The sequence below is a fragment of the Coregonus lavaretus genome (assembly GCF_964263955.1).
Source record: "Coregonus lavaretus genome assembly, chromosome: 8".
Classification (NCBI taxonomy): domain Eukaryota; kingdom Metazoa; phylum Chordata; class Actinopteri; order Salmoniformes; family Salmonidae; genus Coregonus; species Coregonus lavaretus.
This window is the reverse complement of record NC_139995.1, coordinates 5,616,469-5,636,100: the sequence shown is the minus strand read 5'-3', so window position 1 is coordinate 5,636,100 and position 19,632 is coordinate 5,616,469. Positions and strand designations below refer to the sequence as shown.

The 19,632-nt window shown below is 41.3% G+C and overlaps 1 protein-coding gene and 1 long non-coding RNA gene across 4 annotated transcripts; one reads left to right on the top strand and one right to left on the bottom strand.

The window, feature by feature from the left end:
- Positions 1-892: 892 nt before the first annotated feature.
- On the top strand, positions 893-6,407 carry LOC311133873. 2 transcript variants are annotated; one of them, XR_014613640.1, is made up of 5 exons: positions 893-2,791; positions 3,472-3,543; positions 4,238-4,316; positions 4,711-4,845; positions 5,484-6,407. It is a non-coding gene; the product is annotated as an uncharacterized lncRNA (long non-coding RNA). The 2 variants fall into 2 exon arrangements; XR_014613641.1 differs by having other exon boundaries at positions 4,202-4,316.
- Positions 6,408-6,472: 65 nt separating this feature from the next.
- ddit3 (DNA-damage-inducible transcript 3) lies at positions 6,473-11,942 on the bottom strand. 2 transcript variants are annotated; one of them, XM_084167477.1, is made up of 4 exons: positions 11,774-11,942; positions 10,230-10,294; positions 9,368-9,588; positions 6,473-9,100 (listed from the first exon to the last, which is right to left on the bottom strand). In XM_084167477.1, the coding sequence occupies exons 3-4, from the start codon at positions 9,521-9,523 to the stop codon at positions 8,351-8,353; spliced, it is 906 nt and encodes a 301-aa protein (XP_084023603.1). In that variant the 5' UTR covers positions 9,524-9,588; positions 10,230-10,294; positions 11,774-11,942; the 3' UTR covers positions 6,473-8,350. The 2 variants fall into 2 exon arrangements, with proteins under 2 accessions (XP_084023603.1, XP_084023604.1); XM_084167478.1 differs by lacking the exon at positions 10,230-10,294 and having other exon boundaries at positions 11,774-11,918.
- Between the last annotated feature and the right edge of the window lie 7,690 nt (positions 11,943-19,632).

Below are 19,632 nucleotides of genomic sequence, written 5' to 3'. Positions count from 1 at the left end.
TTACACGGATCAGTCGTCCTGGTCCCTTTGCAGAAAAACAGCCCCAAAGCATGATGTTTCCACCCCCATGCTTCACAGTAGGTATGGTGTTCTTTGGATGCAACTCAGCATTCTTTGTCCTCCAAACATGACGAGTTGAGTTTTTACCAAAAAGTTCTATTTTGGTTTCATCTGACCATATGACATTCTCCTAATCCTCTTCTGGATCATCCAAATGCACTCTAGCAAACTTCAGACGGGCCTGGACATGTACTGGCTTAAGCTGGGGGACACATTTGCACTGCAGGATTTGAGTCCCTGGCGGCGTAGTGTGTTACTGATGGTAGGCTTTGTTACTTTGGTCCCAGCTCTCTGCAGTTCATTCACTAGGTCCCCCCGTGTGGTTCTGGGATTTTTGCTCTCCGTTCTTGTGATCATTTTGACCCCACGGGGTGAGATCTTGTGTGGAGCCCCAGATCGAGGGAGATTATCAGTGGTCTTGTATGTCTTCCATTTCCTAATAATTGCTCCCACAGTTGATTTCTTCAAACCAAGCTGCTTACCTATTGCAGATTCAGTCTTCCCAGCCTGGTGCAGGTCTACAATTTTGTTTCTGGTGTCCTTTGACAGCTCTTTGGTCATGGCCATAGTGGAGTTTGGAGTGTGACTGTTTGAGGTTGTGGACAGGTGTCTTTTATACTGATAACAAGTTCAAACAGGTGCCGTTAATACATGTAATGAGTGGAGGACAGAGGAGCCTCTTAAAGAAGAAGTTACAGGTCTGTGAGAGCCAGAAATCTTGCTTGTTTGTAGGTGACCAAATACTTATTTTCCACCATAATTTGCAAATAAATTCATAAAAAATCCTACAATGTGATTTTCTGGATTTTTTTTCTTCTCAATTTGTCTGTCATAGTTGACGTGTACCTATGATGAAAATTACAGGCCTCTCTCATATTTTTAAGTGGGAGAACTTGCACAGTTGGTGGCTGACTAAATACTTTTTTTCCCCACTGTATATATTCTTAAATTCCATTCCTTACTAGTTTTGTGTCTATTTGGGTATATGCTGTGAAATTGTTAGATATTACTTGTTAGATATTACTGCACTGTCGGAGCTAGAACCACAAGCGTTTCGCTACACCCGCTATAACATCTGCTAAACACATGTATGTGACAAATAAAATGTGATTTGATTTGAGTTTCCAGCCTAGGCAGGGGCCTAGAAACTAACCAATGTTCCTCTCTCCAACGCAGCATACAACAAACTATCCACCGCAGTGGCAAGTTAACCAAACAAACAAACAAACAAATGCAACCAACCCTAAGCCTTACAAACAGCACAACTCAAAAAATATGCAAACAAAGCACCTACAGAGTTGATCAAAACCCTAACTCCACGTTTTCTCCCCAACAAAATACACTTACCAGTTAGCTTAACAACACTGGTATTAGGACTCCTTGCATACCTTTCCAGGCAACGCACCTGTTTGATGACGTCACCGGACAACCAAAATCACTGAAACATGGATTGTGTATGTGTGCCATTCAGAGGATGAATGGGCAAGACAAAAGATGTAAGTGCCTTTGAACGTGGGTATGGTAGTAGGTGCTGGGTTTTTCACACTCAACAGTTTCCCACTTGTATCAAGAATGGTCCACCACCCAAAGGACATCCAGCCAATTTGACACAACTGTGGGAAGCATTGGAGTCAACATGGGCCAGCATCCCTGTGGAATGCTTTCGACACCTTGTAGAGTCTATTCCCTGACGAATTGAGGCTATTCTGAGGGCAAAAGGGGGTGCAACTCAATATTAGGAAGGTATTCCTAATGTTTGGTACACTCAGTGTAGGTGCCTAAACCTCCATTCAATGGCATTATGGCTGCCATATTGGATTTGGGGAAAAATCCAGGGTGGCCCAAAAGCTTAATTGCAAGAGCAGGGGATAGACAAGCATAATCGACCTGAGAAACCTGTCTCTAGGCCCTGTCCTCCATACACACACAAAGGATTTTACAAGCTACTGAAATGAATGGAAATGGAAACATTTTGATATTGTGGGCTGTGGTTGGGACAGTTCATCATAAATCAAGGAGTTGTGGTAAAACTATCAGTGTCACTCCTCTCTGAACTACTTACCCAGAATCCTCTGCTCTGTTCCACCCTGCAGGATCCGTGATGCCCTGAAGTCAGCCAGGTCGCAGTTGTAAATGAGAACTTGTTCTCAACTGGCTTACCTGGTTAAATAAAGGTGAAATAAAATAAATAAATAAAGTGTATCCTCAACATCTCTCGCCACCACCAGTACATCCAGGTCATTGAACCCTGGAAGAAGATAAAAGGAGATTATGTTTCTGTCCATCTCTCTTTCTCCCTCTCTCTCTGTCTCTCGTCTGTCTCTTTCCTGTCTCTCTCTCTCTTTCCTGTCTCTGTGTCCCTGTGTCTCTTTCTTTCTTTCTTTCTCTCTCTCTCTCTCCTGTATCTCGTTCCTCTCTTCTTATCTCTGTCTCTCCAGTCTGTCTCTCGCTCGCTCTCTTTCTCTCTCGCTCTCGTTCTCTCTCTCTCTTTGTGTTCCCCTCTCTCTTTCTCTGAGTACTGGTGCCCTTCTCTACACGCCCTCCTCCAGGCAGCGAGCGGGCACGGTAACAGGTATATCTGTGACCGTGGCGTGCCTTCTGTCTGTCACGCTCCTGCCCTACATGCCAACGGTCAGCCAGACCATCCGTCAGCAGCTCAACGCCCCACCCACCGTCACGCCACCATGCTGCAGGGATCCGCTCTCTGCCCGCCGGGCATCACATTGGCACGGTGAGGAAAGGGAGAGCGAGCTCTTACTATTGGACATGGACAAAGAGAAACCGCATTGTCATATATTCGATTATATTTGATATGATAATGATATTTATTACAGACACAGCTTCTCTTAGCAGTTTAATCTTCTTGCCTAGGAGCCATTCAGGCATTTTAAATGTGCATGCTTGAAATGTGAGTTATTTTATATTGCAATGTACACTGAGTATACAAAACATTAACAACACCTGCTCTTTCCATGACAGACTGACCAGGTGAACACTATGGTCCCTTATTGATGTCACTTGTTAAGTCCACTTCAATCAGTGTAGATGAAGGGGAGGAGACAGGTTAAATAAGGATTTTTAAGCCTTGAGACAATTGAGACATGGATTGTGTATGCGTGCCATTCAGAGGGTGAATGGGCAAGACAAAAAATTGAAGTGCCTTTGAAAGGAGTATGGTAGTAGGTGCCAGGTACACCGGTTTGTGTCAAGAACTGCAACGCTGCTGGGCTTTTCTGAGGGCAAAAGGGCGGAGTGCAACTCAATTTTAGGAAGGTGTTCCTAATGTTTGGTATACTCAGTGTATGATTTTTCTGATGATAATTTGAAATATCTGAATGTCAATGTATGATTTGTTGTGTAAAGGTGCCTCAATTCACACTCCTGTCTCTCTCCTGTCTCTGTCCTCCTCAGGTCAGCCCGTTGTTCCAGAAACTAGAGGAAGATCAGATCGAGGCTCTGAACAAGAGGTTCGGAGGACAACAGGTCAGTACAGTGGTAAAGGTTATGATAAAGGTTTTAAGGCTAAATGCTGTAAATGAGAAACCAGTAGTGAAAGAATAGTGAAAGGAGCATTCAGTTGAAGCAAAAAGAGTGCTTATACAATTCCATTGTAAAAGCAGAGGGCAAAACACAGCAGGTGCACTTGTAGGATTATATTGTACAGTATGTGAATGGTGTTGGTTTTATTCCCGCCAACGGTACCCAACTTGGTTACAAATGCACAGAAAGTGCTTAATAGTTGAAATAACAAAGAGCCATTTTGTGCTGTGCCAATAGCGTAGTTACTGTCTCAGCAGGCAAATTACTGTTTAAAAAAGGGTATGTGTAGGTTGGCACACCTTGTATAGGTTCAGGTATGCAGAGAAAAAAACTTGATGAACACGGGGCATACTGGCATTCATGTTATTTTTTTTATTTTATTTTTACGGATCGTTACCTTGATATTTCATCAGGTAGGTAATATTGTAACCAAACTGCAATATTGTTCAGTGACATTGTTCAGCTACAGTGCGGCTCTCTGAATAGCTTAGTATCTTCTAAGGCTAAATGCTATTGAAAAATGGGTATGTTAGCACACTTTGTATAGGTTTAGGTGCATATATCTAAATCCTCTCCTCCTCAATCCCTCCTCAAAACCAAGTGGCGGGGCACCCGTTTTGTTGTGTTTTAAATTAAGGAGTGGGCCTTTCAATCGAAATATTGTCGTCAATCCCTCCTTCCAGCCAGAGGAGGAAGAAGAAACCAAACAGAAAAAGGTATCACATGCTGTGTGTTCTGTATGGAGTGATATTAGTGCCAAATTCAAAATCAAATTCACATAACATTTCTGTTGCCACAATTATCACTCCATAGTGGTGTTCCATTCATATGTTGCCAAAATGTCTTCACTATTGCACACTAACTCACACAAAAAAATACAATTGTGATCAGAAAAAAGGAAAAATAAAAATGTTTGTGTTTTATTTCATTCATTCATTTTTGAGTGCATTCTATTTTTGTTTTTCATCATAACTCATAACATTGTGTGATGAATTTATGACTAACAAGTACTGAGAATGAAAGTTACTGAGAGTGAAATGTGATAGTGTAATCCCGAGATTGTTGGAGAAAAATTGCTTATAAAATCTGAAATCTGTTTTTACATTCCAGCCCAAATCAACCGCCCAGACTAATGCCAACGCCCAGCCTGCCCCAGTTTCAGCTACAGCCCCTGCTGCTGTGGCTGCTGTGAATGGAGCCGACCCTGAGAGAGCCAAGGAGCTAACACTGGCTGTGGCAGAACAGGTAAGATGGTGGATGGATGGGTGTAGTGAATTAAGGGTGACACAATGAACTTAAAGGAGCAATCAGCTGTTGAAACAATGAAAAAGTGTCTCCGCCACTGTTTCAGTAAAAAGCTGAGGGATGCGGCTGGAGAAATGTAACCACTCTCAAATTCATAGACCGAGCTATGGATGCAAGGCCCCATGATATCAACATTATAGTTTTAACAGTGTTTGTTTACATTTACTTTGATTACAAACATTGGAGTAAAACAAGCTTATATTTTGGGTTCTGATGGGGTACGACAGTTGAACTAAGCTCATAAGGCATTATAAGTTATATTCTTCAAGAATGAATGGGTACATATCATTAATTTATAAAATCTAAAAATAGATGTAGAAGTTGCAGATTGCCTCTTTAAACAATGAAACAATCGTTCCCTAAGATAGATACATGGTACATGATTTTCTTCCAAAATGTAATGTTCGTATGACGTCCTAATATTGGAAAATGTTACGAATATCGGAAGCACAATGTCTCGTGAATGGTTCCCGATGTTTGCGTGACCTCCCGATCAAATATCAAAACACGTTTGATCTTTTTTTCTCCCTGACGACTGTCTAACAAAACCTCTTTCTTTTCTACTCTCTTTGCTCCAGGGGGAGAAGGCTGTGATTGGAGCGGAGGTCACCAAACTACTGGTACTGAATAAACGGCTATCCCTGTCCGAGGGAAAGAACCCAGAACCAGCCCCCACAAAAGGCAAGAAGTGAAAGAAGGAAAGACAGACAGACAGACAGACAGACAGACAGACAGACAGACAGACAGACAGACAGACAGACAGACAGACGGACGGTCTTGATGAGGCAGGAAAAAGATAAGAGTAGAGGGAAGTAAGATTTGAATAATTACCTTAATGGAGAATGGGATCAAGATATGCACTAAGAAAGAAATATGAGAGTAACTTCTGTAAGACAAGTCTATGACTGGATGAAAGACGATGGGATGTTGGCTATGAGGCAAATGGGGGAATTGAAATGGTGTTGGCGATAAGGACAGATCAATAGGAAAGATCAGTAAGCAAAGACAGGGATATTGAAAACTGTTACAACATATTCTGATATACTGTATATCAGAATATTTATACATGTCTGTTCTTAAAGTAGAAGGTTCTAGTAGCCTGGTAGAAACCAGCCTGACAGCTGCCGGCCTTCACCATTCTGTTTTACTGCACCACATCCATTGTGACGTGAAATAAAATGGTGAAGGCAGCGATCAGGCTGATTCCACCAGGCTAAGGTTCTAGAATCTAGTTTCACTATGCAGAAATCAGAACAGGTCAGAACAGATCAATGTCAGGTTTGGGTAGATGTTTAATAATATTATTATATTGTTATATTATTTAAAAATATATATATATCCCCCTTACCTATTTATTCAATCAAATACATAACATTTGCTACAAGTAACTTTTTGCAAATACTGTGGAAAATGAATTCAGAAACTCAGAGGCCAAGCTGGAATTGTCTTTTTTTCCATTTGTCATTTTCTAAGCATTCGTTTGGACCTAAATATATACGCATCTCACTTTTCTCTCTCTTGTCAACTGACTGGAGTACGTTCAAATAAGCGTTTCAAGACACTGAAATTGTTTTAAGGATTTATTAGCAAATGTGAGCATACAATAAAGTAAATACAATACAATGTTAATAACAGAAATAAACTAATTCAACCACTAATTGATACATATTTTTATAACAAAATGACAAATGAATATGGATACAGTAAAGGGTGTATATATTACAGTATAACTAGGTATAATACAGGGTTATATCAAATATATAGGTGAATCAGGGTAGATCTACATTGTAAATATTACTACCTCCAAATTCAGTCAATTTGATAGAAAAAGGTCAGCATAGAAAGAAGAATAACTGGGTCCTAGGTGTAAAACTATCCATACACACTAAAGTTACAGCGGGTTATACGAAAGTAGAAATTGAAAAACTACCAATCATCATTCTCACATTACTCACACTGCACTGAGTACTGACAAACTTTCCTGAGCTCCATATTTCCTCATAAACTGGGCAAGAAATATTATCTCTGCTGGCCTCTGTTCAGCCCTTAGGATTAATCTTAGAGTTTAGAGGTTGGCAGATAAGGGATAGCCTGGGAGCCAAATTGATTTAGCTACGTTTCATTGTTGTTTCATTGGGAAACGCACAGCATTTAGTCTGATTTAACCAGGCTAGATAAAGGATGGGGTGACAATGAAATGCATTCTCCGCGTTTCCGTTCCACACACTACCTACATACTAGTGATGAGTCCAACTAAGTTTTCCAGAATCTATTCATTGATGGTTGCTAGGGCAGATTAGTCAATAAAACTCCTAGCAATGGTAAATATCACCTTTATGTGATTAGTCAATTCTATAGTCAAACGTATCCCTATTTCATACAAATCCCTTCATTGAATGAGCTAAACCACGCCCAATCAGTCACATTCATTATGGCATGCAACGGAAAATGTAATTGAGCGTTTGTTGATGAACAAGCCCAAGTTGGTCTTCCGTTTGGTGCCTAATGAACACGACCCATGCAATGCTTGTGATGGGTGTTGGTTAACAATTTTCATAGATAGATGCTTCCAATCAATTCCTTAATTTTGGAATCGACGCGGGTGCCCTCAATCAATCAATTGAATCTAACTCATCATCCCTACTTCATACTGAACACTTCACTAGGTTGGATAAGCGAAAAATGCCATAATCAGGATCGTGTTCATCATGGCATGCAACGAAAACGTTTTAAAGCGTTTTGCAACAGAAAACCTCTATCAGCATTTCTTATTGGATGAGTCCAGGTAGTCCCACCTTCTCTTTCCATTTGATGCCTAATGAACAAGACCCATGCAATGCTTCCGATCAATTCCTTTATTTTGGAATCGATGCCCTCAATCAATTCATTGAATCTAACTCATCCCTACTTCAAACTGAACACTTCAGTAGACTGAATGAGCTACACAATCATACAATGCTTGTGATGGGCGCTAACTGCTACCTATCTAGTTCAAAGATGCTTCCTGACATCCAGCCCTACATACATACAGTACACTGTAACGTGTCAACAGAGGCATTGCATGATCCCCCTGCCATTTCAACCGTTTCCTCCATTTCCTTTACATGCTGTCTATCTCTCTCTCTCTCTCTCTCTCTACATTTGCCGCAATGCTGCAGTTCCTTCTCTCCATGGTTTTCCTTTGACTTGCTCTTTCATCTTTCTTTCTTTCTAACTTTCCTTCTTTCTCTCTCATAGTTTTGAAGAAAATTATCATTTAAGTTTCTTCTCGAAACACGTACGTATCTTTTGGTTTCTTTCTAACTCTCGTCTAGAAATGCATTTCATAGTCACCCCAATGTTCACCCTTCACCGCGAACCGGCTAATCCAAATGTTTATGTTCTGCCTTGTTACTTCCTTCATCCCTCTACCTCTCATCCCTCTCTCCTCTTTTCCTTTCTTCCTTCACTTCTTGGTGTTAACTAGTCTCTCTATCAGGGCTCGGCGTGTCCTCTGCACCTCCTCTCCCAGTCTGTCTATCTCCGCTTTCAACCTCTCGTTCTGATCCGTCAGCTCCTGCACCTTCCTCTCATTCTCCTGCTCCCGCTCTCTCCTGCTCTTCTTCGCAGAAGAGGAAGAGGAGGATGAGTGCGAACCTGAGGAAGGGAAGGACAGAGAGTTGCCTCTCTTGCGTTTGCCCGGCCGAGACAATGAGGAAGCGGTGCTAGTAGGAGAGGAGACGGGGGAGGAAGGAGGAGAGCAGTTGAGAGAGGGGGAAGGAGAGGTGGCGGAGGAGGAATAGGAGGGAGAGTCGGGGACACATGGTTGTTCCTCCTCCTCGCTAGTGGAGGGAGACGCAGGCTGTTGGACGTTGTTGGAGTGATGATGATGATGGTAGCTACCGTCCACCATGCCCACCCCTCCCTCACTCAGCAGCTCAAAGAACTCTGGGGGTAACAGGTCCACTCCTCCCGACCCTCCCTCTCCATCCCTCCCTCCATCTCCGTCCCCAGGCCTCTCCGTCCTCTCCTCGGCTGGACTCAGACACAAGGAGTTGGAGGAGGGGGGCGGATGGGTAGGAGGCTCCTCTGGAATCATGACCCTCTGGACACCCTCTCCTCCGCCCCACGCCTGCCCTCCGACCCCCACCCCAACCCCGTCCGTCAGCCATGTCAGGGAACAGCTCTCCAGGACATCCAGGAACTCCGTCTCTTTCTATGAAGAGAGGAGAGAGAAGAGAAAGGGAAGGAAGAGCGAAAGAAATAAAGAAGAGAATAAAAAAACGCTTCTTACATCAGCACTGTTGAAAGAGTTGCATCATGAAGAAGAGAAGATGAAACAAAATGTTCGGGTTAAGCAACAACTGATAAAAAGACAACACACATCAAGACGATCATCAATCAATCAGTCATCGATCACATCGTTAATAAATCAATCAATATTTTAAAAAATATATATATACTAATTATAATCCCAACTGACCTCTGAGCAGGGAGGGGCGCGAGTCATCTTGGCCCCGCCCGTGTCTGATCCCAGTATATCCTGCAGGTCCTCATACCACGCCTCCAACTCTGCACCACACAGCGGTCCCACACCAGGGGGGTACGGAGGGGGCAGGTGAAGCCACTCGGCAGTCATCTCTCTGTCACTCAGTCGCACAGATAGTCTTCCACAGCCACACGCTGGTACACACTGGACCTGGACTGGTGGTGGAGAAAGAAGGAGTCGGTTTTAAAATAATGTCGAGACAGGAGGATTCGGTTTTAGAATGATTAAATAATTATTTAATATAGCATCTTCAGTATGAACCGTTATATGGTTTCTATACAGTAGGCTAGACATCGGGATCGACATGCATATTACCAAGAAAGCTATATGTGAGAGAGCTGTGCAATAGAACCGGCTACGTTAGCATGTTGTTTCTAATTATCAATTGTCAATTATCAATCGAACGAAGTACCGGTATTATGAAAAAAAAAAAAAATGTATGCACTCACTAACTGTAAGTCGCTCTGGATAAGAGCGTCTGCTAAATGACTAAAATGTAAATGTAATTATAATTTCTATATTTAGTGAAAAAAATCCACTTTTCATTCAATTGTAAAATAGTGACACTCTGTGGACAAATGGGTGTACTGCATGAATGATAATCGGATTCTATAGCCAAAAACATGAGATGTAGTGATGACTAAAATTCAAACATGTTCAAGTTAAAATCTACAAAAGAAATGCATTGATATAATATAAATATGATGAGGTTAACTTGACATCCATAGACAAAACATCCAACACTCAGTAAAAACAACACAGAAATCTAAAGAATTAATGAGGAAATGCAATTCACCTTTTGAAAGTCTCTTATAATCAAGTCTGGCAATTGGTTGTTGGTGATAATTTGTCCCAACAAGTCTAGAAAGAAAGAATTCATTACATTAATTATTGCCAATTATTGTAACAAATATGTAATACAGTGTGATGAGATGTTAGAATTTTCTTAAAGGAACATACATGTATATTGTATAACAGCAGACATAGAGATGTCTACTCAAATTAAAGCTGATGCACTCAACTTGATAAGCAACCTGCTGACAATACATTCATAAAAAGGTTGAATAGGCCTATACAAATGATTTTCTATAAAGAAAACGAATACAATAATTTGACAAACTACTGTACATGTTCTGATTATATGTTTTAGGGAAAATCACAACAAAATCAGGTCATTGATTTGCCTCATGTAAACAAAGACTCCGTAGGTGCTCTAGGGTGCCCTCTGTCTGTCAAGGTCCACAATTAATTATATTTATATCAAAACATAATTCCTTGAGTTCGATTTACACTAGCTCATGAAAAATAAAATGTATAATTCGACATCCAATTTTCCGAATAGCAATTATTTGGTCTAAAAATACAGTTTTATCCTTAATATTGAATAGGTCAAGATACTTTGAAACCACTTGCTGAACACAGGAAATACCTGGCTGTCTGACCACAATAACAGACATCGAGCATAGTGGTTATTGTGGTCAGAGCAGCTGGTTTTAAAGTACCTTTAACTCTGCCGCAATCAATAAATGCAGCCCAATTCTTGACAAATATTTTATGATCCGTATCTATTTATTCTTTAATGTATTGTCTGACATTTATGCAACTGTAGGCTAAATGTTTTTTCTCGGATGTGGTCTCAGCTCGCTCTCCATCCAGCCAAGCCAAGGCATTACGTCATGGAATCAAAGTACGGGCCGGAAGAAACAAAAGCCAGGGTGAAAACTGACACCTCCAATGGGTACAGAAGACTGGGATGGGAACACAAAGCTTTTCTATTCTATTCTACAGGAAAATCAATTAACTCAAAATAGCAAGACGTGCGATCTTATTCTTCTTTGTCAATGCAGAGATCTGTTTATTTTTTATTTATTTAATAGGCTATTAACGTAGCACATAGCCTATATACTATCTGGATACATGACATCCTATATATTTATCAAACAAATACTTTTGTTTTCGATAACAGTAGCCTAAATTATAAGTTCATAAACCCGAAACAAAAGTTTGCAAAACGTTATGTACGCGTTTGACAGCCCAGCTGTCACCTGATATCAAACTTCCCAGAGAGAGATAAACCTGGTGGTAGAGAGAACGCAACTTGGGATCAAACTCAAATAAGAAGATAAATGCCTCCCTGAATCTTGCATAAAAATATAACCACTGTCAATTATAATTAAACTAGGCAACTGCTCTCGTATAACAGACATGGGAAAGTTGCCAAAACATGCACATTCTTTCTAAAGGAAAGCCAGAGACGATCAGCTGCCAAATTAAAATTAGAACTCTTGTAGAAGTCCCTAAAAGACATTCAACAAAGGCAATAAAATAAAATCCACTTACCCTTTTTCTTTTATTATTTCGCTTTCTTGACTGTCTTGGATTCGGAGTATGTATGTATTTTAGTTGAGATTGGTGATAGCTCATGTTAACCATTGTTCGGCTTAGTATAGTGAATGTGATTTTTGGAAACTCGCGGTGGTCTTTATATAAGGTGAGCCAACCGAACTCTGTGGAGATTTTTTTTTACACAACCTAACTATTACCATAAACTGACGATGAAATTACTCACATCCAGATGGTCCAATCATAATCTACGCGCTAAAATATTTTGCTTGGTGACATCCAATGCGTAAGTATCTTCTACAGTAAAGGCGGTCTTTAAAGTGCAATTGCTAGTTGTCTCCATTTGGGTAGTTTATGTGACCTGAAGATGTGATGCAGTCATAAGACTGCCAGGACGAATTTGGGGCGTATGAGAGTCACATGAAAGGAATGATGCAATGCTTGGCAACACATTTCTAGTCAGTGATAAGACCGGGAGAACCAGAGCATGTTTTATTTAAGTCTCTCTCTGGCTCTAACAAAAATCAAAAAATACACTTATGCAAGAATATTTTAGAATGTCTAAGCAAAGTGTTTCTCACACATATTACACTACAGGCTATTTGTCATTTCTGTTCAGTTATATAGGCTAGTGAAAAGAATAAAAAAAGCAAGTCCGTTTGGAATAATAGCTTATTTTCTATGTAAATCCAATAATTGTGTGGTTTTTATTTTCCATTTTTGAAATAGGTTTGATCCCATAATTGTCTGGTAGCTCTATTGTGTCTTTATTTTGGGGGACCGATCGTTTTCTTTAATCGCGTGAGGGCCACATTGTACAGTAGGCCTATAATCAAGTCTGTGAGTGTGTCATGTTATTCGAATGCTTTGAAGTTCGACTGCTATCCCCCAACTGTAGCTCTGTCTGTGTAAATACTGTTGTTTCTCAAGAGTAGGCTAGTATAGCCTGCTGCAACAATTCAACTTCAACATATTTTTTTCTCAAAGGAAACAATGCAATATAGCCTATTTATTGCAATAGGTGACAGCCTATAATAATTACCTTTTTGTTTGTTTTCGTTTATTGCACGTTTATTCTAAAGGAATATCATGTTATTCGGATATTAATTTCAGAAATGTCATTTATTAGAGTGCGCGCGCTATCAAAACAACATCACCACGCTCCGATTCAGCGTGTCTAGAGATTGGGCGTTCCCCAAAACTCCTCTACCGCATAGCTTCAAGGATGATCGTGAACAGGCTACAAGTGTACATGATAAAATATAATAACACGTTCATATTTAAGGTTAACTGTTTAAAGTCAATATCTACATTCTCATTATAATAAATAATCATTAACTTCTTATTCTATTTCATGTGTCATTTCGTATTTTGACACTTCACGGTAAATATTGAAACTCCAACGGACAGATAACTGTTTAAATCCATGTTTATCAGCCTAGCAACAGCAAGCCTAGCAACAGCGCCAAGTGGGATGAGACGCGTCGCGTGCGTGAGTAGCGAATAGAAAGCTCAACGTGCTGTCTCCAGGTCCAGGGTTAAAGCGTGCGAGAAGCCTTGGTTACCACGTCACGACTTGAGGGGCTGTTGCTGAGTAGTTGAGCGGAATACTTTCTCTGTCTAATGTTTATTGAGTCCCGTGGTGTCGTGTATATTGTATGAATTAGTGGGGTAAAGGACACAGGGTTGTTGCCACATTATTTGCACCGGCTGGGTTTTTGTTATGATCATCTGGGATGGAATGGGCAGGGCAGCAACAGTGTTTTTAAAAGCAAAACACAAGTTTAGGCTACACCACAATGTTATTCCCTAAACCTATCTAATTTCTTAGTTCGATAATTATAATAATATAAATACTATCTGTAATTCTCAAAGGCCTAATAACAGGCCTATAGGCCTAATAACAACTCAATAATAATGTAGTAATACTAACATTGCTGCTAAGGTGCTTTACATACAAAGACAAAAAGAAAACAAAGCTGGAAAATGTAATTCACAAGAGAATCAAAAGGTGGTATAGATTAGAGAAATCAATCAACTACAAAATTGTACTAATAAACATAGGAGCTTTTTCGTTTGAATATCTGGTATTTTGTGGGCTAGTATGTTTATTTACTAAGATGATTTCTATAGCTACATGGATGTGTCATTAGCCTCTGCCAAGTCCTTTCTTATTATACCTCAGCGGCCGGATGTTCCGGTTTTCAGGGGAAATGGAAAGAGCCTGTGACATGACTTCCGCGTTTGGACATTAACAAGGTGACAACACTGAGGTATAATAATGCCACTTTCAAGTTCTAGTCGGAACTAGGAAACCCAGAAATGTCCGACTTGCTAACAGGTTGAACGCGGCACGTGTATAACTACAACCATTTAGCAAGTCGGAAATTTCAGAGTTCCGACTAGTACACGAACATAGCATAAGAATAGGGCGACACCTATAGAGCCCCACAGTGGGGTGTCATAATACCCATAAAACCTAGCGGTCATACAGAGAAATGGTTCCAATAGTTTTTCCACCATTCATTTTTCCCATAGGGTATTTTAGAAACACTTAAAATAAAGGCTGTGTTTCGTGTAGGCTTACCCCGGCGTGAAGTTTTGATAACCATGTAAATCTCTCTCGGACAAGGTGACTTTTATCAATATATTCGGCTCTATTTACTCTCAGATTCGAAAATACTAATTTGCATCAAAGTCGAAATCATGCAAGACTACAAATCCCTGTAAGCTCCTGCATGTCATCTCTAGCTGACACCTTTGCTAACAGGTATTGTATCAATTTAAAACTTGCACAAGACAGTTCACAGAATTGTCAATTGAAAGAAATGTTGCCAATTTATGAATTACTAAATTTAGCTAACATTAGTTAGTTAATCCAGAGATTCTTACCTTTGCCTCGATTCGGCAGTCTCATCCAAATCACCATGGCATGTGTAGTTCTTTATGACAACCACATTAGCAGCTAATTAGCATTTCATTTTGGGGGGATAAATACAGGCAAATATATTGATAAAAGTCCCCTTGTCCTAGAGAGATTTACACAGTTATCAAAACGTCACGCCAGGGTAAGCCTACGCGAAACACAGCCTTTATTTTAAGGGTTTCTAAAATCCCCTATGGGAAAAAAATGAATGGTGGAAAAACGATTGCAACCATTTCCTTGTTTGACCGCTAGGTTTTATGGGTATTACGACTCATACTGTGGTACGCTATACCTCAGTGGGTGACACTCCATCTTAACTCCTCCTCCACATTTATTGGATTGGTTGAACAGTGCAGAAGAGAACCTCCCCCGACAGTTTTTTTGCTTCTTGTCAAGACCAGTATGTAAGGGTCTAGTTTCAGGCGTTTCTTTTACACCTGCTACGTTAGGTTAATGTGTCATAAACGTAATACCAAGAGGAGTTGTGTCAAACAAAGTAAAGAAAGGATCACACGTGTTTACCACTGTGTTAATAAATTATCCATAAAGAAAATACATTGACATGACGGGTGATATTAATAGTTTTTTTTTTTTACCTTTTGAGTGTCTTTTTGTGACCAACTTTTTATTGATTTGTCTTGTTACTTTGACTAGACATTGCACTGTATCTCTGACTGTTGTTATTTTGTATGAGGTAGGTCTAAGTATAGTGGTGGAAAAAGTACCCAATTTTCATACTTGAGTAAAAGTAAAGTGACAAGATAGATAGTGTGTGTGTGTGGTTTTACTATCCTTGTGGGGACAAGACGTCCTCACAAGAATAGTAAAACAAGGAAAATGTATTAGTCCCCACAAGGGTTTAGGGATTAGGTTTAAGGTTACTATCAGGGTTAGGTTTAGGGGTTTGGGGGTTTGGGGTTAAGAAATTACTCAAGTAAAAGTGAGTCACCCAATAAAATACTACTTGAGTAAAAGTCTAAAAGTATTTGGTAAATGTAATTCCTAAAATATACTTAAGTATCAAAATTAAAAGTATGAATTATTTCAAATTCCTTATATTAACCAAACCAGACAGCACAATTTTTTAAAATGTTTTTATTTATTTACGGATAGCCAGGGGCACACTCCAACACAAAGACATAATTTGTGTTTAGTGAGTCTGCCATATCAGATGCAGTAGGGATGACCAGGGATTTTCTCTTGATAAGTGTGTGAATTGGACCAGTTTCCTGCCCTGCTAAGCATTCAAAATGTAACGAGTACTTTTGGGTGTCAGGGAAAGTGTAAAAAGTACATTATTTTCTTTAGGAATGTAGTGGAGTAAAAGTAAAAGTTGTCCAAACTATAAATAGTAAAGTACAGATACCCCAAAAAACGACTTAAGTAGTACTTTAAAGTATTTTTACTTATGTACTTTACACCACTGTCTAAGTATAATGACACTGTTGTTTGGATGACATCTGACTTTTGCAAAAGCACTTACTATCTCAACTTGTAGCGGTATTGTTAGAGAGGGGTAAAGATACATCATTCTGTTCGGGAAAAGAGTAGGATAGATAGAGTACCGTTACAAGACACACACACATCAGCAGAAGAGACTGCCTAGAGTGTAGCCTGTTTGCCAGATAGCTAGTGGAGAGAAAATATAAGACACCATATAAAACACACGTTACAGCACAGGGATAACCCATCCAATAATACCTCATACAAAAATAATGGCAGAGCAATTCAAAGGCAACTTCATAGAAACAATTGAAAGAAAGAAACCTTAGAGAATTTGCAATATTCTGTTTTACCTCCCAGTGGGGTGGGGGGGGGGGGGTGGGGGGGGGGTATGAATGTGTGTGTGTGGGTGTGTTCATAGACAAAACAAAGAAGGCCTTAAAATGTCAAGAAAATATTGTCAATACTCCCACACAAAATCAATACAGTTAAAACAATAATAAATTAATAAACAATAAACTCTCACGCAACCTCCCTTTAACTAAAATGTCAAGCAGACCTACAGTGCATTACTAGTTCACCAAAGGCACTGAACATAAAAGGGAGCACAGTACAAAGAGATACATTATTTTGGTGTAAAGCTCTGAAGAAAGAGATAGAAAGAAAGATGGTCTTAGCTGTTGCATCCAGGCTTCAATGTGCATCTTCCCCCGTGTGCTCTAAACAGACCAAGTAGTTCACCGGCCCCAACTGCTACACTACACGGTAAGGACCTTTCCATCTCGAAGCTAGCTTGGCAGTGAACTGTTGGACGCCTTTGACAGATGATGAGAATGGACCCAGACACGAGACTGGGGTGGGAACACACGTCTCGTCTAAGTTTATCATAGTTTCTGAGCTGTCGTTGTTTGGCTTTGATTCTGCTGGCATCCACTCTGGCTAGCAAGGTGTGGTGGTGTTGGACTGCATAAAATGCTGGGCAGTCAGGTGAAACGTTGGATCTTTGCAAGACTCTGTCCATCTGACCTTTTAGTGGTCTTCCCATGTGGAGTTCGGCAGGAGTGACCCCAGAAGTCTTCTGGACCGCAGAGTTCAGTGCAAAGCAAAACTCAGGAAGATGCTGATTCCACCTTGTCTGCTGATCCCCCACGAATGAAGCAATCATCACCTTCAGGGTGCGATTCACCCTCTCGTCAGGTTGGTCTGAGGATGGTAGGCCGTGGTCAGCTTGGCAACTACACCCCAGTAGGTACAGAGCTCTTTGTAGATTCCTGGGTCAGAGAGAATCTATTCTGGAATCCCGAATCTGGTAAAGACCTCCTTTCTCAGAATTAGAGCAATGGCGGATGCAGTGGCTTTGCGGAGTGGAAACAACTCCACCCAGTGTGTGTATTAGTCCACTACCACCCCTGGCTGGTAGGAAAAGGCCCCATGGTCAATTCCCATTATTTTATTGGGATGGTTCACCACGGTCTGCTGCAGTTTCCGGGCAGGTCTGCCAATGTCTGGTTAGTATTCCTGGCAGACCTCTAACCCACATGCCTGGCCAGTACACCACCTCCTGTATTCTTTGGTAGGTCTTGAAGACTGCAAGATGGCCACTCATGGGGTTGGCATGATAAGCTTGGATCATCTGGTCAGTTAATGTAGAGGGGATGAAGACATGGTAATGTGTGCTGTGTGTTCCATCTCCTCTTGGAGTTTTTCGATACACTTTATCCTGAAATGCTGAACTTCTCATTGAAGTGGCTCTTCGAGTCTTCTTCAGACAGACTCTTGTGGATTGCCATGATGGCGGCATCATTCTGCTGTGCTCTCCACACACACTCATCATCCAGAGGGAAATAATCATCCAGACACGTAGCGGTAGTGTAAGTCTTGCATAATGGAGGACAGACATTGGCGGTCTCTGTAATCCGAGAAAGGGCATCTGGTACAACATTCAGTTTTCCTTTGCGATACTCAATGATGAAGTCAAACCTCTGAAGTCTGATAGACCAGCGAATAAGACTGCTGTTGGTCTTGCCTGATGCCAGAACCCACAGCAGAGCAGCATGGTCTGTGACAACGGTGAAGACCTTTGCCTCCAAGTAGTAGCTCCATTTCTCCAAAGCCCAGATCACAGTGAGGCACTCCTGTTCAGTCGTTGAATAATTCCTCTCGGCGGAATTAAGGGTGCGACTTGCATTGGCAAGAACTTCTTCTGTCCCAGTCGTTTGTTGAGCCAAGATGGATCCAAGTCCTGTTTGACTTGCATCCATGTACACTATGAAATGAGCATTCAGGTTAGGATATCCAAGCACTGGAGGAGTGATGAGACTGTTTTTGAGTTTCAAATGCGCTCTGACATGCAGGGCTCCATTGGAACTTCACTCCCTTCTTAAGGTGGTTGAGTGGTTCGGCGACCTTTGAAAAGTCAGGCACAAACCTGTGGTACCATCCAGTCATACCCAGGAAGCGCTGAACAGCCTTGATGGATGTGGGAATTGGGAACTCCTGCACTGCTGCAACTTTTGCTGGATCTGCATGGATACCTTCTGCATTAACGACATGACCAAGGAACTTGAGTTCCGGCAAGCAGAAATGACACTTCTTCAAGTTCAGGGTCAAACCTGCAGCCTTTAGTCTGTCGAAGACGGACTATATGTCTTGCAGATGATCAGCGACAGCGGAGTAGATTATGATGTCATCCAGATACACAAGACCATTTTTTGCCCTCAGATCTCCCAGGACAGTGTCCATCAGCCTTTGGAAGGTTGCTGGAGTGTTCTTTAAACCAAGAGGCATGACTTTGAAGGAGTACCAGCAGGGGTGACGAAGGCAGTCTTGTCCTGACTGGCGGGATCCATTGCCACCTGCCAATATCCGCTGTTCAGATCCAGATTACTGAAGATGGTTGCTCCTGCCAGAGATTCCAGTATGTCATTGATGTTTGGTAGAGGGTAAGCATCGCTTTCTGTTATGGCATCCGGCTTCCTGTAATCTACACAGAATCGATATCCACCATCTTTCTTTAGGAATCAGGACAACCGGAGAAGCCCATCCAGAATAGGAAGGTTCCCCAACTCCATTAGCCAACATGCTCTCGAGCTGTTCATTGAGAATCGCCAGTTTGGCGGGGGACAGCCTGTAGGGATGCTGCTTAATGGGGCTTCATGCCGGGTATATCTTTTGTGTTTGATGACTGTTGTACGGCCAGGTGTAAGAGTACCGTTCAACTCCAACATCTGGGAGAGCTGCCACCTCTCGTCATCTGATAGACATGCCGGTTCCACTACTTGTTTGATGTAGAAATCAGCATCAGGTTTGCTTTTGCTCTCGCGGGGGGGTATGGCTGTAATCAGTGTGATAGCCGGGTTCTCTGGCTTCGCTGGTGGAACTTGTTTTTGTCTTTTCTTTGTATTTTCTCTGTCTTTGTCATTGTCTTCGCCGCTGCTTGACCTAGTCGGGACTCTGGATAAGGTAGCAGGCGCCAGCCTGCAATCAG

Bases quoted from the DNA above. Each gene is read 5' to 3' on its own strand.
- ddit3 (XM_084167477.1), bottom strand. From the start codon at position 9,523: ATGACTGCCGAGTGGCTTCACCTGCCCCCTCCGTACCCCCCTGGTGTG. The intron at 9,101-9,367 runs GTCAGTTGGGAT...CTCTCTTCATAG, and splicing joins GCGCCCCTCCCTGCTCAGAG to AAAGAGACGGAGTTCCTGGA.